Raw genomic sequence first — 17,580 nt, 5'->3', positions numbered from 1 at the left:
TCAGTGGGAATTTGATTTGTGACCTTTTTCTTGGGATTTAAGAGAGGCATTGAAGAAGACAGTAATTAGGGGTTGTCCTGAAAAGGCTAGTCTGGAAAGGCTTGGGCATTTTTATTTTTTATTTTATTTTATTTTTTTAGCCACGCTGCAAGGCTTGTGGGAGTCTTAGTTCCCCAACCAGGGGATTGATCCCGGGCCATCAGCAGTGAAAGCGCAGAGTCCTAACCACTGGACCTCAAGGGAGTTCCCAGGATTGGGTATTTTTAGCATGGAGAAGAGAAGAACATGGTATATGAGATTGTTGTTTTCATGTGGTTGAAGGGCTGGCAGGTAGGAGAAGGCTCAGCTCTCTTTTTTGCTGCTTCTAAAAGTAGAATTGTGAATAAAGGATAGAGGTTATTAGGGTTTGCTTGAAATATAAAGAGGTGTTCATGTGGTTGTCAAAAAATGGGATGGGTAGCTCTTCACCATTGGATGTCGTGTGTTCCTAGTTTGTGAAAGTATTCACTCGGGTTTTAGTCTTTAGTATATTAAGTAGTTAGAGACTTAGAATTGGCACAGAGCACCTTCTCCATAAGGAGAAAAGAATTTTCATTCTGTGTCTGTCTTATTCTCCATGAGGTGAAAATGCTCCCCGGGCAAGCTGAGGGTCCACCATGTTGTTTGATTAGTACTTCATTATAGAACTCCTGAGGTCTTCAAATACAAAAATTGCAGTTTTATGTTCCTTAACATTTGCAGTTGGCTGCTCCTCAGGCCCATTTCAGATTCTTCATAAACTTTCTTCATTGAGTTCTTTGCTTCCTCCCCACTAGAGCCTCTTTCCTTCTTTGGAACCCTCGTGGGATGTCATTTTTTTTGGTAACATTTCTTATTTTCCCTTTAGAGGAGATATCTGTGTATTTATCTTATCCCTCCCACTCTAGGCTCCTTAAGTTAAAGGACTCCTTCATCCTTACACCCCTGCACTGACGAGGACAGTGTCAACAAACACGTCTTGACTTGGATGGAGTAATTCTCTGACCTCACTGGGTTTGAGTTCAGAAGCTGCTCTTCTGGGCACCAATTCTTTCTGCTTGTATTTCCTCACGCCATGGTCTGCCTCGTCTGTCCTCATGTTCTTCATGTGTAAAATAAGGGGCTGGATGAATTCATCTCTAGGATCCCTTCCAGCTCTGCTTCATTCTGCTTCTCAGGGCTGGTCTGGAGTGAGCACTTGTTGGAACAACTGTCCAGTCATCAGCAACCTGGGGGAGAGCTGCATTAGCTGGGTGCTGCCCAGGTGGTCACTGCACTGCCGTCTAGATTGCCCCAGTCATGCAGTGGGGGCAGAACAGGCGTGAGGCTGAGTGATGGCAATGGTGCTGCTTCCCCCAGGTACGTGTGCATCGCCATGGAGGCGCTGGACCAGCTGCTCATGGCCTGTCACTGCCAGAGCATCAACCTCTTCGTGGAGAGTTTCCTCAAGATGGTGGCCAAGCTGCTTGAGTCTGAGAAGCCCAACCTGCAGATCCTTGGCACCAACTCGGTAAGGAGGCCCAAGGGGCTTTGGAAGTGGGAGTGGTGGGGAGGGGTCAGCATTGTTATGATCCATTCCTACTTGGTTTCTGACTTTTAAAAATGATTTTTCCCTTACATAAGTTTAGGTGAGGCCCCAAGAGATGTAAAAAATAGAAAGGGAGGTATTTCTTTGAGAGCAGGGGGTGCCCAGTGCCCTCAAAGCTTGGCCCCTGACTCCAGGGGGGCATGTATACTTTGAAAGCTGTCCAGGTTGTGCTTCTTTCGAAGACAGAATAAACTGATGTTCACAGGACAGGGGATCAGAGAAGTGGGGGTATCAGAGAAGTGGGAGGATCACAGGGACGCAGGAAACAGGGCTTCTGGCTTAGTTCTGCCCTTTCCTAGCTGGGTAACCTCAAGCGGGTTATCTTTCATGAGCCCGGCTTCTCATTGATACCCTGAGTGGATTGAACTCAGTCCAAGCTTTGTAATGTAACTGGTCTCAGTACAAGTGGCTGCTATCATGAGGGCTTATGGTTTGGGGAGAGAAGAGCTATCAGATGTGTCAAGGACTCCCAGCTTTGTATGTATCTGACATACTTGAATATCCCAGTTGTTTTCTTCCATTTCTTGCTCTCTCTCTATTCCTTCCCCTTCAGGGAATACTTTCAGCTCCAGGTCTTCAAGCAGCGTGGTGTTAAAAGCCCTGACATGCAACTATTTTACAAATATCACCAGGAAAAAAAAAAAAGTAATAAGTTTAAGGTTTGTCTTCTTAGCCTTCCCAACCTGACTTTCCTGAATGTTTATTGCACAGGTCACAGCTGCTTTCCTGTTCTTCTTAAGTTCATTTAACCAGAAGATAGTCTTTCAACTCTTCTTTCAAAGACCCAAACTAACAACCTATTCCCCTCTTTCCTCTCTCTGTGAGCCAGCTGCCTTTGACAAATTACATATACAGTAGCTGAGGGTGAATTCTTTTGTCATGTTGCCCTGGCAACAGCTTCAGTTACTGTTTCACTTGCCCTGTTTAAGATAACTATAGTCTAGAAGAGAACATGTACATGGAAACTAAACCAGTCATCAATGCATCCAGAGGGTATCTCCCCAGGGGTCGGCGGGGGAGACATAGAAGCGTGTGGCTGCCAGCTCTAGCGTTCCCTACAGCACATCCTGGCCCAGGGTAGGCGTTTTGTTAGCTACAGCCTTGAAAATTCAGAATCCTGCGAATTCCTAGATTCCCCGTCACAGTGAATCACAGTATTAGCAAGAAAGCAGTGGACTAATGATTACCGTACTGCAGACAATGGAGATTATATAAGGAGAGGTGCTTATAAGTAAGTTGAGTCAGATAATTGCAGTAGATTCAGAGTTCAGCTTCAGAGGCAGGCTTTGCTAGCAGTGTCCCTCGACCAGATGCTCTTTCCAGCTCTCTGAGCCTGGGACCTTCTCTCTCTTTCTTTCTTCATCCTTAATGGATCTTTATCCAGCTTGTACTTGACCACCCCAAGGATTGAAGCTATGGTAAAACTTGTCAGCAAAAAGTCTGGTTTTGCTAATACCATTCCTGCACATCATATGCAGTAAAGTGTATTTTTTTTAATTTAAGTGATGCTTTCAGGTCTTTAATGAGAATATCTGAACTTGGGGTGACAGTGAGGGACCAGGGAAGTCAGGGGATGAAGGGGAGCCAGAGCCAACTAAGCTCAATTATTTGCTTAGGGATTTGCTTCTGCACACTTGCCTTATTGCCTGAGAGGTCCAAATGTGTGTCTCAGAGACAGTGCAATGACCATGTGCCCTGACCTTCTGAGGTCGCTCTGTGAGGATAAACTGAAAATATTAAATCTGAGAATGCCGAGGTCCTTTACATAAACAATCTAATATATTAGCCTAGTGTAAATAATAAAATTATTATGAAGGATCATGGATTTAAAGTTTGTACTTTCATCCCTACCTCACAACATATATAAAGATTAACTCAAAATAGATTAAAGACCTAAATGTAAGAGCTAAACCTATAGAACTCTTAGAAGAAATATAGGGCTGTATCTTTATGATCTTGAATTTGGCGATGGATTCTTAGATATGACAATAAGAACAAAAGGAGCAAAAGAAAATATAGATAATCTGACTTCTTCAAAATTAAAAGCTTTTGTGCATCAAAGGACACTGACAGGAAAGTGAAAAGACCACCACCGAATGGGAGAAAATATTTACAAATTGTATATCTGATAAGGGTCCAGTAACCAGAATATATGAAAAACTCTTACAGCTCAACAGCAAAAAGAAAACCCAATTAAAGTGGGCAAAGGACTTGAATAGACATTCAAGAAGAAGATACACAAATGGCCAACAAGCACATGAACTGATGCTCAGCGTCACTAATCGTTAAGGAAATGCGAGTCAAAAAAAACCCACAGTGAGATACCTCTTCACACCCACCAGGATGGCTATATTTTTAAAAATCCTATAAAATGACATGTTGGCGAGGATGTGTAGAAATTGGAACCCTTGTACGTTGCTAGCGGAGATGTAAAATGGTGTAGACACTGCGGAAAACAGTTTAGTGGTTCCTCCGAAAGTTAAACATATAGAATTACCATATGACTCAGCAATTCTCTCTAGGGTTATACCAAAAAGAACGGAAAATGGATACTCAAATAAATACTTGTACACCAACGTTCTTAGCAACGCTGTTCACAATAGCCAAAAGGTGGAAACAACCCAGAAGGTCACGTGTTATATTTCCATTTAGATGAGATATCCAGAATAGGTGAATCCATAAAGACAGAAAGCAGATTAGTGTTTGCCAGGGTCTGGGAGGGAGAGGAATGGAAAGTGACTGATTAATGACTAAGAAGTGGGTTTCCTTTTGGGGTTTTGCTTTAGTTGCAAAACATTGTGAATGTATCGAATGCCACTGAATTGTGCACTGTAAAAGGGTTCATTTCATGTTTTGTGAACTTTACCTGAATTTTAAAAAATTGCTCTTTCGTCTCAGATCCTCGCATGCAGGCTTTTGTGTTTGCACTGCACCACCACCTGAAGTCAAGTCCTTTGGGAGAGGAGGGAAGCTTCCTGCAGCATGTTGGGGTGATGCGGGACCCTGAGGCTCTCTTCCTCCAGTAGAGCAGGGGGGCTGTGACTTGCTCAAGGCTCTGTCCTCCCCTCATGTTCTCTCACCATCCCCCCTCCCCATCCCTCATCAAGACCTCACCTCGTGGGCTTCCCTGGTGGCGCAGTGGTTGAGAATCCGCCTGCCGATGCAGGGGACGCAGGTTCGTGCCTCGGTCCGGGAAGATCCCACATGCCGCGGAGCAGCTGGGCCCGTGAGCCATGGCCGCTGAGCCTGCGCGTCCGGAACCTGTGCTCCGCAACGGGAGAGGCCACAGCAGTGAGAGGCCCGCGTACTGCAAAAAAAAAAAAAAAAAAAAGACCTCACCTCGTGATGCCTTCCCTTCCCTGCCAGGTTCAGCTCCCGCTGAGGCTCCCTTTCTCGGCCTCCCTCCCGGACCAGTGGGAGCCATGCTGCTGTCCACCTGCTGCAGCCAAGCTCTGCCTTCTCCACCCTAATGCGCCTGCTCAGAGAACAGCCTTAGAAAACCGCGTGACGCGAGGGTTGGGGCCTCTGCAGATGCGTGCTTTAAATTTTGATTTGGGCCTTCAAGGCAGCTCCTTATCCATTCTTTGACCACTGACCCTCATCCTCTCAGTGGTTGCTACAAATCTGTTTTCTCCTCAAGGACCATCCCGAGTCTGCTTCTTCAGTCTCAGAGGTGGCCTTGCCTTCTTCTGCCGACTGAGAAAATGGGGGCTGCCAGCTGGGGGTCCCTCAACTTGCTTCCATCTTCTTCCTTCCAAAAGGTTCCCTTCTTCTCAGGAACCTCCTTAAATCCATTATTTCTCTCTCCATGTCTCCACCCTTTCCCTTTTTCTGGTTCCTTCCCTTAGTCTAACTCTAAGTTCAGGTCCCTTCCAGTGTAAAAATAAAGAAAAAGAAACAAACAAGGAAAAAAAAAAAAAACCCCAAAAATAACATTCTACCTGACCGCAAAGTACCTTTAGTTTACCTTTCAAAACTAGCAATCATTCCCTAATTTTTAAAAAATATTTGGTCCAAATTAAAATTTCCCTAATAGTCCTCACATCGTCTTGTATTGCTGTCTTTCCCATCAGGATTCAGTAAAGATCATGTGTTTACTTTGTTTTCTGTGTCTCTTAACCAGTCCCAACCTCTCTCCTGCCCCTCTTTGTTTTTCACGACGTTGACCAGGTCACCACTCTGTAGAATGTGCCACTGTCTGGCTTTGTCTGATTATTTCCTTGTGGTATCCTTCGTTTTGCTCTCCTCTTGTACTTCCTGCAGACTAGAATTAGATTTGAAGGTTTGATTGGATGCAGTTAAGTACTTTGAGGCATAACGCTTCACGGGGAGTGCTGGGTCCTGCACTGAGCATCCCAAAAGGACCACAGGTGTCTGGGGCCCCACTTTAATGGGTGCTAAGTGCCATCCCAGGTTAAGGTAGTGACAGCTGGCCCTCTCCATTGTAAGAGTACTTTTTTTTTTTTTTTTTTTTTTTTTGCGGTATGCGGGCCTCTCACTGTTGTGGCTTCTCCCGTTGCGGAGCACAGGCTCCGGACGCGCAGGCCCAGCGGCCATGGCTCACGGGCTTAGTTGCTCCGCGGCATGTGGGATCTTCCCGGACCAGGGCACAAACCCGTGTCTCCTGCATCGGCAGGCGGATTCTCAACCACTGCGCCACCAGGGAAGCCCTAAAAGTACTTTTTTGTCTTTGCAGTTAGAAATCTGTGGAAACCACGCAAATAACCCATTCCTCACTCATTTTTCAGCTGACGTTTCTATCTCTGGTGGCATTTCTCCCCGTTGATTGCACCGTCTTCATACTCCCTTGACCTCCTGGCCCTGTCATCCCAGCTCTTCCCAGCTGGCCCACCCTTCTGTGTTTCCATGGTGGGCTGAATAATGGTCCCCCAAGTATGTCCACATCCTAATGCCTGAAGCCTGTGCATGTTGCCTTACACGACAAAAGGGACTTTGAAGATATGATTAAGTTAAGGATCTTGAGATAAGGAGATTATCCTGGATTATCCAGGTGGACCCCATGTACTCACAAAGACCTTTATAAGAGGGAAGCAGGAGGATCAGAGTCAGACAGAAGATGAGAGACAGAGAGAAAGAGATTTGAGATGCCCCTCTGATGGCCATGAAGATGGAGGAAGGGGGCCAGGAGCCAAAGGACGTAGGTGGCTTCTGGAAGCTAGAAAAGTCAAGGAAACAGATGCTTCTCTGGAAGCGTCCAGAAGGAATGCAACCCGGCAGACCCACTTTAGACTTTTTTTTTTTTTTTTTTTTTTTTTTTTGCGGTACGCGGGCCTCTCACTGTTGTGGCCTCTCCTGTTGCGGAGCACGGGCTCCGGACGTGCAGGCTCAGCGGCCATGGCTCACGGACCCAGCCGCTCTGCGGCATGTGGGATCTTCTCGGACCGGGGCACGAACCCGTGTCCCCTGTATCGGCAGGCGGACTCTCAACCACTGCGCCCCCAGGGAAGCCCCCATTTTAGACTTTTGATCTCCAGAACTGCAAGGTAATACATTTGTGTTGTTTTAGGCCACCAAATTGTGGTGATTTATTACGGCAGCAATAGGAAACTAATACGTTTCCTTCAATGGTTCTCTTTCTCCATGTCCCCATGAAATGTCTGTGGTCTCCAAGGTTGCTGCTCTGTCCTCTTCTCACTCATATATGCTCCCTCTGGACAATTTTATCAACTCTTTTGGTTGCAACTTGTCATCTATAGGCTAGAAATTCTCTCATCTTCCACACCACGACAGAAATCAGCACTGCTGGAGACCAGCAGCCTAGAAATGGGTTCCATGAAGGGAGGTCAGGACAGAACTGGGATGCCAGTGGAACAGCTCAGGTCACGGGGCTCAGCACGAGCAAATGATGGGGATCTTAGAGCAGAGGCAGCCAGTGCTTCCCTAGGTCTGTGCTTCCCAGGTTCGGGCCTTGGAGGCTGGCTAGCACGTGGCACTGACTACTTGGGACCAGAGGGATCACCTTCTCGGGAAGCAAGACTGGGCTTTCCCAGGAGGTTTTTTTTTTTTTTTTTTTTTTTTTTTTGCGGTACGCGGGCCTCTCACTGTTGTGGCCTCTCACGTTGAGGAGCGCAGGCTCCGGACGCGCAGGCTCAGCGGCCATGGCTCACGGGCTCAGCTGCTCCGCGGCATGTGGGATCTTCCCAGATCGGGGCACGAACTCGTGTCCCCTGCCTCGGCAGACGGACGCTCAACCACTGCGCCACCAGGGAAGCCCCCCAGGAGTTTTTAAAACCACAGTCAGGGGCTTCCCTGGTGGCGCAGTGGTTGAGACTCCGCCTGCCGATGCAGGGGACACGGGTTCGTGCCCCGGTCCGGGAAGATCCCACATGCCGTGGAGCGGCTGGGCCTGTGAGCCGTGGCTGCTGAGCCTGCGCGTCCGGAGCCTGTGCTCCGCAGTGGGAGAGGCCACAACAGTGAGAGGCCCGCCTAGCACACTCACACACAAAAAACAAAAAACCACAGTCAGTTTTGCAAAGAATCTTGAAGGAGGAAAGATGTAATATGGGTAGACAGGGGAGGATGTCCTAGGTCTAGGGAATCACTATGCCCAGGTTGGCAGGCGATTTGCAGGGCACGATCATGTCACAGTAGGACTCTTCCTCTGGCTTTGGTGAAAACTGGTCCCGGAAGTTGCTATAAACAAGAGCAGTTGGGAGAACGGGGTAGGGGGTGTTAAAGTCAAAACCATGTGGTTTTACAAGGTCTTTTCCAGCTAGGGTTCATCTTAGAGCAGCAGAACAATTGTTCCCATTTTTCCTTATGTAGGTTAACACAGCGAAAAGGCCTGCAGTCCTAGATCCATGAAAGAGTTGGGGTTCTCTCTATGCCCAGTATTTTATTTTATTTTATTTTTTGGCCGTGCTGAGCAGCATGTGGGATCTTAGTTCCCCGACCAGGTATCGAACCCGCGGCCCCTGCAGTGGAAGTGTGGAGTCTTAACCACTGGACTACCAGGGAACCCCTATGCCCAGTATTTTACACTGTGGTTCTATTGTTGATGGCAGGGAGTTGTGGGGTTCAGAATGCCCATCTCCAGAAGAGGGAAAGGCTGACTTCTGTTTGGAGAGACTTGGCTAGCGCTGAAGTGAGGCTGACCAGCTCAGCTTCTTCTCCAGACCCGGGGAGAGCTGGTTTTGCAATGTCAATATTTGGAACTTGCTTTCTCTCTATTGACCCAGCCCCTTAGTAACTCTCAGTTTTTACACAACCGTGTCTCCTTCCTGCTTGTGCCAGAGGGTTGGTGACCTCCTCCAGCAAACTTGGCGCCCTTTGTTGTATACGAAGAGCTGAAACTTTGGTCTTGAAAGGGTGGCCCTAGTGGTGCCCTTGGCCTTTGAAGTGTCACATCGTCACAGTCTCCAGTTTGTTGCTATGGAGACCTTCCTCATCATTGCAATATCTTAAAAAAAGAAAACAAAAAACCCCCAACTTTATTATTTCACACTCTTGTGCATTAGGCAAGTAGCATTTTAACAAAAGCCACTTGTAAGGTATGAACTAGCAATGGTAGGGGTGAAGTAGCCAGGAAGTTCCTGCTGTATCAAGTGTTTAAAACATTAGTGAGTCACACAGGTAAATGGGCCCAGTGAAGACGTATGGAGTGTTGACAGCAAGCCAGAAATCCACTGGGGGAAAAATGAGGTGATAACTGTTAACTCTGATGGGCTGGTCATACCAAGCCTATGAGGCAGCTGCTCTTGCTGGCCCCATTGTACAGACGGGGTGACCGAAGCATGGGGAGCTTAAGAAGCGTGCCTCCTATCAGCCTCCTACTAAGTAGGAGGTGGGATTCAGAAATGCATTCTGGCTCCAAACCCCTTCTCATAATCATAACACTGTTCTGCCTCTAAGAGGAGGGATGAAGGCTCTATTTTAAACCCTAGAGTCTCAACCCCATCTCAGCCAGGTTTGGGCATGTTTCCCAAGTGGACTCCTACAGTGGGTGTGGTCCCATGACCCAGTCCCCCGGATTTGATCCTCTGAACCACAATTACCAAAGTTTCCGTTTTGGCCTCCTCCTGTCAGCCCTGGAGGACTCAGGAGCAGCCTGGGGTGGGCTCCCTCGGAGCTGCCCCCACGTGGATACTGCAGGCCATCATTCCCTGACCAGGTCATCTGGGCAGGTCATCTGTGCTGTCGTACTTTCAGATTCAGGGAAGGGAAGCTCCTCCTGACAAGCTATCAAACCAAGGGTTCCCAAGGATGCTCAGAGATCCTGGTACCAAATGTTGCCTCTTTTATTAGCCCTGGTGCCACCCATAATGTAATAAATGGGGTTCAGTCTCTCTGGGTGGCATCAAGTGCAGCCTCATCACCAGATCTCATAACAGAGCAAGAGTCCTGGAGAGCGAGGCAATGGCCTGGCTGGTCGACAGCCTGAGCCTGGAGGCTGCAGCCTCACGGGCCTCAGAGATGGACCCCCTTGGTTCAACTCCAAGCCACCCCAGTTCAAAGGAGGTGGCCATCTCTCCAGCCTTGACTGGCCTCCATTACCAAGGACAGGAGGAGGCCAAAATGTACTGCTTAAGCTTTCTCCCTCCTAGCCTGCCTTGGATCATTTCCACAGCTACTGGTCCAGCTTTCCAGTAAAAGAGCAAAGGACATGGGGTCTGTAGATGCCCTGCCCCAGAATCTCCAGGGTAGGAGTTGGTGGGGCAGGAGGGGGTTGTTCAGAATGCAGACGCCTAGGTCCTACCCACAGAGAGTCTTGTTCAACAGGCCTGGGATGGCTCAAAAGTCTGCATTTTCAACAAGCTCCCCGGGTCATTCTGATACACAGTAAAATTTTAAAAACCACAGGTGGAGGGCAGAGAGCATCAAAGTATCAGAATTCCCAAACTTGAGCCCCAGCTCCACTTGTCACAAGCAGGTTGACCTGAAATAATTCAGCAGCTCCCTTAGAGCTTCAGTTTGCTCATCTTCACAATGGGAGCAATATCGCTCCTATTAAACTCACCGGTTTGCCAAAACTTACGTCAGGTAATGGATGTTTCAGTAGGCTGGAAAATGGTCCCCCAAAAGATGTCCACGTGCCAATCCCTGGAACCCGCGAATGTCACCTGATACAGAAACAGGGTCTCTGCGGATGTGATCAAGTTAAGGATCTTGGGATGGAGAGATTATCCTGGATTATCCGGGTAGGCCCTAAATGCAATCACAGGGGTCTAATAAGAGAGAAGCAGGGGCGGATTGGACACAAAGGAGGCAACAATGTGAAGACAGAAGCAGAGACTGGAGGCATGCAGCCCCGGGAAACTAACATGACGCCTGAGCTGCAAGTGCCGTAGAAATATTTAATGTTGTTATTTCCTCAGAATACAGGCATTAACTCCTTTCACAGAGTGCTGCATCCACACGTGGCGTTAGAGATGGGGCACGGGGCCTGGTGTGGCTCCTCCAGACACAAACTCCCGTGTCTATAAATAGCTTCTTCAAAGAATATTTTGAAGGCTCCCAACGGAATGAAGTATGAGTCGAAACAAAGCAAACATACTTCACAATAACCATATTCGAAATTGTTTTTCTTTTTTTTTTGTTTGTGCTAGGCGGGCCTCTCACTGTTGTGGCCTCTCCCGTTGCGGATCACAGGCTCGGGACACGCAGGCCTAGCGGCCATGGCTCACGGGCTTAGTTGCTCCGCGGCACGTGGGATCTTCCCGGACCGGGGCACGAACCCGTGTCCCCTGCATTGGCAGGTGGATTCTCAACCACTGCACCACCAGGGAAGCCCCCGAAATTGTTTTTCTGATGAAGTGGAGCGGCAGGCATGTGGAGAGTGGAGTGCTGTCTGTGAAGCAGTGTCTTGAATGTATTTGTACATTGCCCCGCAAATGCTTGTTGCACGACTGTGCGGTGCTGAATCCTGCCAGACTGTAAAAAGTTTAAGCCTCTTAGAACTAGGAACCTTCCTTACAGTAAGCCTTGAATTCACTCAGTTCCTGTTATCCCAAGCACTCAGGGAGCTTTTCTTAATTATCTCTACCTCATTCACATTCCTAGGAGGTGATACATGCTTTTTTTTTTTTTTTTTTTTTTTGGTGATATGCAGGCCTCTCACTGTCGTGGCCTCTCCCGTTGCGGAGCACAGGCTCCGGACGCGCAGGCTCAGCGGCCACGGCTCACGGGCCCAGCCGCTCCGCGGCATGTGGGATCTTCCCGGACCGGGGCACGAACCCGCGTCCCCTGCATCGGCAGGCGGATTCTCAACCACTGCGCCACCAGGGAAGCCCCGATACGTGCATTTTAAAGAGATGAAAAACAAATGCTCTGCTGCATCTCCCCGGTCTTGCAGTGCCAGCTGCCTGAGCTCCCATCGAGCCCCACCTCCTTGTCTCTCAGTGCTGGGCTCTGTCCCATCCTATTGCACTAACTGACCTTCGGTTCCCGAATGGTGCTTCAGGGGGCTTGGCCCTCATCTTCCGACTCCCCCGCCCTCTGCCACCATCCTCAGCTCCCACCCTCGGGCACCAGTTCATTGGGGTGGCTGTTAACTCATCCCCTTCTTTCCATATTCACACCTGCCCCCGGCATCCTGCATGGTCACCTGCACGGTTCATGCTGCCCGTCTGGGCTCCTCCTCTGTGATTGCCTGGCTGGAAAGCACAAGGGTCACACTGAGCCAGAGCCGAGGACCGGAGTTGACGAGCAGGACCGTCAAAGGCCCCCGTCACCACGCTCGCCGCAGCTCAGGGTCCTGAGCATTCCTCCGGGCAGGCCCTGCATACATCCCCTCGTTTAACCCTGGTGACACCCCGTGGCATAGGCCCCATCACCCCCATTTTTCAGATAAGGAGACAGTGGCTCAGAAGTTAAACGATGTCCACAGTCCCACAGGTGACAAGATGCAGAGTGAGAAGATGGCTGTCTGGCTGTGGGCCCAGCAGATGTAGGACAGCATCGTCCACTTAAGTAGTGGACACGAAAAATCGAAATTTGAGAAGGATACTCAAAACTAAGCTTCCAGGGGAGAAGACGATAGAAGAGTAAAAATCTGGGGATGCAGAGAGTCACGAGAGAAAAGAGTGAGGGAATTTTCCAGTGAGCTTAGCAGCTGTGGCTGGCCAGCTAGCGGAGATTCAGGAGTGACTGCTGGGCCAGCCTAGAAAAAAGCCTCCGTGGCTCTAGGAAAGAAATCCCCATGTGTGTTTTCTACCCTGCGTTGCCTTTGTGGCTGTCAAAGAATGTTCCATTTTTTAAAAATTGGGGCTTCCCTGGTGGTGCAGTGGTTCATGGGTTCGAGCCCTGGTCCGGGAAGATCCAACATGCCACGGAGCAACTAAGCCCGTGCGCCACAACTACTGAGCCTGCGCTCTAGAGCCCGTGCTCTGCAACAAGAGGAGTCACTGCAATGAGAAGCCCGTGCACCACAATGAAGAGTAGCCCCTGCTCGCCGCAACTAGAGAAAGCCTGCACGCAGCAACGAAGACCCAGTACGGCCAATATAAATCAATAAAATTAATTAATTTTTAAAAATTGATTGTAATCTCCATTTTAACCTTGCAGCCAGGGCATCATAGTCGAAATCTTCAGCAGCCTGTACAGTGTGGAAAACAGTCAGAGCAGACTGGGTGTGAACAGGGCTCCGGCCATGCCACCTGACGGGCCACCAGTCCTGCTCGAGGTTCCACGGCACTGGAGGAAGGGGAAAGTCAAGGTTGAAAGTGAAGAGGCTTGGGAATTCCCTGGCGGGCCAGCGGTTAGGACTCCGTGCTTTCACTGCTTTTCACTGGACGGGGGTTCGATCCCTGCTCAGGGAAGTAGGATCCTTCAAGCCGTGTGGCACAGCAAAAAAAAAAAAAAAAAAAAAGTGAAGAGGCTTGACGTCACGTCCACAGAGATCAGGAATCGTTCCATGAAGTATCAGCATGGGGAGGGGGTCCGGAGGGAAAGGAGGCCGCCAGGTTGCCTGTCAGGGATCCTGCTGTGTTTCTCAAGCGTGAGCCTCAGACCATCTAACAGGTGAATCTCCTCCAAGGCTGACTCAGCACATCTGGGGCTTGTGGCAGAAATCTGCACGGACACAGAGACCCCTCGACTCTGCTGTACCGCAGTGTTTGGAAGCCTCGCTCCTGCAGCCCTCTTAAAAACGCCAGACCAAGGCGGCTTCTTCATCCTCTGTTCTCCCTGACAATATCCACCAGCCTCGCCTACCCAGAGCAAGTCTCCTGGGTCGTTTGGCCTGAGGCGCTAGAGGAAGCCAGGAGCAGGAACAGAGCTGGAGGTTTTCTGGGCAGAGCTCTGTTGGAGAGGCTCGTGGTTGAGACCTACCTGGGTTTCTCCTGCAGGACCCTGGGCAATTATGTAACATTTGTGGGTCTCAGTCTCTCTGTCTGTAAAATGAGAATAATAATATGTCTCTAACTTAGAGTCATTTTAAGAAACAAAAGAGCTGATGTATGTCAAATGCTTAGGGTAGTACCTGATACATATATGTTCTAAACATCATTGCTATTAGCCCATAAGCTCCTACACCAGTGACCATGAAGTCTGATTATTCATTCTCCTGACGTACATTTGAGTTTACACAGTCACTAAATATTAGGGACAAAGTCTTTGTTTGACTGTTTCTCCTTTATTATTGGCCTCTTTTCTTTTTCAGTCTTGTTTTGATTATTCTGAAATGCATGCACTTTCGCATACACATAGTCTTATCTTAAGCTGCCTCATCATATTTGAAGTAGATATAGCATCAATAAAAAAATAAAGAAATGTAGTGAATGAAGACTGGGCTGCTTATTTCACACAAGGGAAAACCAAGACAGAAGAGAAGTCAAATGTCCCACTCAAAGGTCACCCCACCAGGTAGAGGTAGATCTGCGGTTAGAGCCGCATAGCTGCATGACCGCTCTCAGTGGTCGGACCAAGCCAGGCTTTGGCTGTGGCGAGTGCAGCCTGGAAACACCCTGTCGGTGGTTAAGAGCAGCAATGCACCCAAATTTAGTTTCAGCCTCGGTATCAGCCTAAGTCTGTGTTCTAGCCCGTGGGGCTTAGGAAGATCACGTAGCCAAAGGCCAGCTCTATAGTTGTTTCTGGAACTCCTGAACTTGGGTCTAATCAATGATCTCGTGATCACGTGGATTAGCACTACGCCTCTTCTGCATAACCACATCAATAATGCAATGTCATTTGGGATTATTGCTAATATCAGAATACTTGCTTCCACATATATGCGTGCATTTTAGATGTAACTTAGAAGGGAAGATTTCCTTATCTGCTTTGCACGTTGAGGTTTTATGATTTAGCAGAAAAAAAATGCATATTTATTATTGCAAGAACAAACCACTGTAATAATAAGGATACTTGTGGAAGTTGCTAATTTTCATCCCCCCAAAAAGTTATTAACAACTTTTAAGTAGTTAAATGGGGAAACAGGTTGACAATTGATACTGAATATTATGAGAGTGTGCTGAAGAGATAATTTTAGGAATAACAGTATGTCCTCTTTGAACCAACGAAGGTTTGTAAAAATTATATAATAATACAAGGCAGAATAGTGGAGAATGTAGTCTAAGTTTAGTCTGTTTAGAGTTGTTTGTGGTATTAAATTTATAACATTAAACAAAATAACCTGTAAAAATTATATTTTAACTTTTAGTAATTTAACTCCACTCAGTCTGTGATTCTTGCTTCTCTGAGAGACTCATTTGAAATCAAGTCCCTATTTAGAACTGCAAATGTGCAGCATGGTGATGACAGAAGGAATCTAGCGGCTGAGATTGCTGAGCAAGACTTAATGAACTGAAATTGCAAACGTTAAAAGTGTACTCAAAATTTTAACAATAAAATGTAATTACGGTTTTTAATCAAATTTCAGCTCTGCCCTGGTTTCCCAGAATGCATTCTAGGGTGGTGCTCTATGCTTTGGCCTGGGCTTTTGCTCAGTTTCCAGCGTTATTCCTCACAGCCTTTCAGCCAGTATGTTTGGGGCAGCTCTGGATGTAAACGGGAGGAGGAGCTTAAGTGACTGAGCCCCCTTCTCTTTCTCTTTTCTTCCATCCTCTGCTCACCCAGCAGGGGAGGGCTGAGAAGGGCCAGGGTTTCCGCTCTTGGAGAACTCAGAAACTCAGATTTCCCGAGTGTGCTCTGGGAGGTGGACTATAGCCAGATCCTGAGATGCATGGCTCCTAAGATGTGTTTTCTTGTGGCGTTACTATGGTGAAGGGCCTGGGGGAAGCCAGGTCCCAGAGCCCAAAGGCGAGGAGCATGGCGGGTCACCTCACGATGCATTTCCCCTCTCCCCCCACACAGTTTGTGAAGTTTGCCAACATAGAGGAGGACACCCCATCCTACCATCGGAGCTACGATTTCTTCGTGTCTCGCTTCAGTGAAATGTGCCACTCCGGCCATGAAGACTTGGAGATCAAGACTAAGTGAGTATAAGGGAAGTTGAGGAGACTGTGCCTCTAATGGCAGAGGCATTGATGGTCCTGCAGAGCTCCCAACCCGGATTGCATGTCTGATTTCACTGGCGTTTACCGAGGCTCTGATGTTGCTGGTGGGGAAGGGGCACCTGCCAGGACTTAGGTGGATGCGTGGGTAGAGCTGGGCTCCCAGCACATGCTTTCTAAAGGAACAGCCTCTGGGGACAGAAAACAGGGTGGGACGTAACGTGACGGTCCTTTGAGCCCAATTTGAGAGCCAGTGACACACACATGTACACACCTGTGCTCTCTTTTGTTCAGAAGTACATGCCTTTATACACCCTAGAAACACTCCCACTCACCACTCTCCATCAAAATATACACCCACAAATAAAAAGCCAAAGTCCTCACATTGGCTGACCCCTGCTGCCCTCCTGAGTTTATCTCCTCCACTCTTCCCCTCCTCATTTCCCTTCGGCCTCCATGCTGCCTTGGAAACACACCAGGGACGTCCCTGCCACAGGGCCTTTGCACAGTCTGTTCCTGTGCCTGGGATGCTTTCTCTGTGGAGCTGTACAGTTCACTCCTTCACCTCCTTCAAGGCTTTGCTCAAGTGTCCCCTTGTCAACAACGCCTTCCCCTGACCCTCCCCTTCTCCCTCACCCTGCTCTGTTTTTATTTCCCCATAGCACTCATCCCCTTCAAACATGTTTCATAATTTACATTGTTTCTCATTTATTGTCTGTCTCTCCCCACTAGAATGTAAGCTCTGTGAGGACAGGAATCATTGTTTTGTTCTCTGACGCATCCCAAGTGCTAAGGCAGTGCCTGGAGAGCAGCAGGCACTCAAGACATACTTGTTGAGTAAGTAAATGAAGGAATGGATGCTTTACGGATAAACATCTTGAATTACAGAACACACTTTTACACACACATACTCACACTCACAAAAATACTTAACTTACAGAAATACATTCATCGACATAGAAATTAAACCCCTCAATGAAATCACAAAGAAATTCACACAAATATATGCTGATACCGATAGATAAAGGATGAGAAGTAAACCACTGCCTACAAAGAGTGCTTATCAACCTGGGGAGGTGAAATGAAACACAGGAAAAGGAGGAGGAAGGAGGAAAAAGGCCTGAGCTGTCCTTACCAGGCAAAGCTGCAGGAGTCGAAGAAGGAAGGGGCTAGGGGCTGAGGCTGGGTGGCCAACATGCCCACGGGAGACCGGGTCTCCATGGGTTTGTTCCAGAACTCAGCCCCTGGCTTCTTCCTGCATCGTGTCAGCACCTCAGCGGGCCCGAGTGCACGTGATACGCAATGGCACGTTCCGGAGCCCTGTGTGACCCTATCTACAGCTTCCTCACCACGGCTGCTGGTCTGGGTTGAAGAAACAGGACGTGAACCCCTCCATCCCCGAGGCTGCCTGTTCCCAAAGCTTCCAAGCTGTGGAACGGCTCCAGGGCAGGACCCTGTGTGACTGATGACAGTGTCCCTGCTCCTCAGTCTCGCCTGTCTTGGACCAGCCAGGGGCTCCCCGGGGCTGTGCTGCTGCAGTGCAGTGGGGCCGGGGGGGGTCATGGG

General features: G+C 48.5%; 1 protein-coding gene across 4 annotated transcripts in view; it reads left to right on the top strand.

Moving 5' to 3' along the window:
* Positions 1–17,580, top strand: part of EFR3B (EFR3 homolog B) — a 134,701-nt gene that overhangs the window by 93,492 nt on the left and 23,629 nt on the right. For all 4 annotated transcript variants that reach the window (XM_067007993.1, XM_067007996.1, XM_067007995.1 and 1 more), the window contains exons 4-5: positions 1,378–1,528; positions 15,875–15,996. In XM_067007993.1, coding sequence (XP_066864094.1) covers positions 1,378–1,528; positions 15,875–15,996 — 273 coding nt within the window. The remainder of the gene's footprint in view (positions 1–1,377; positions 1,529–15,874; positions 15,997–17,580) is intronic.

The sequence above is a fragment of the Kogia breviceps genome, chromosome 11, assembly GCF_026419965.1.
Source record: "Kogia breviceps isolate mKogBre1 chromosome 11, mKogBre1 haplotype 1, whole genome shotgun sequence".
Lineage (NCBI taxonomy): Eukaryota > Metazoa > Chordata > Mammalia > Artiodactyla > Physeteridae > Kogia > Kogia breviceps.
This window is presented reverse-complemented; position numbering and strand designations above follow the sequence as displayed.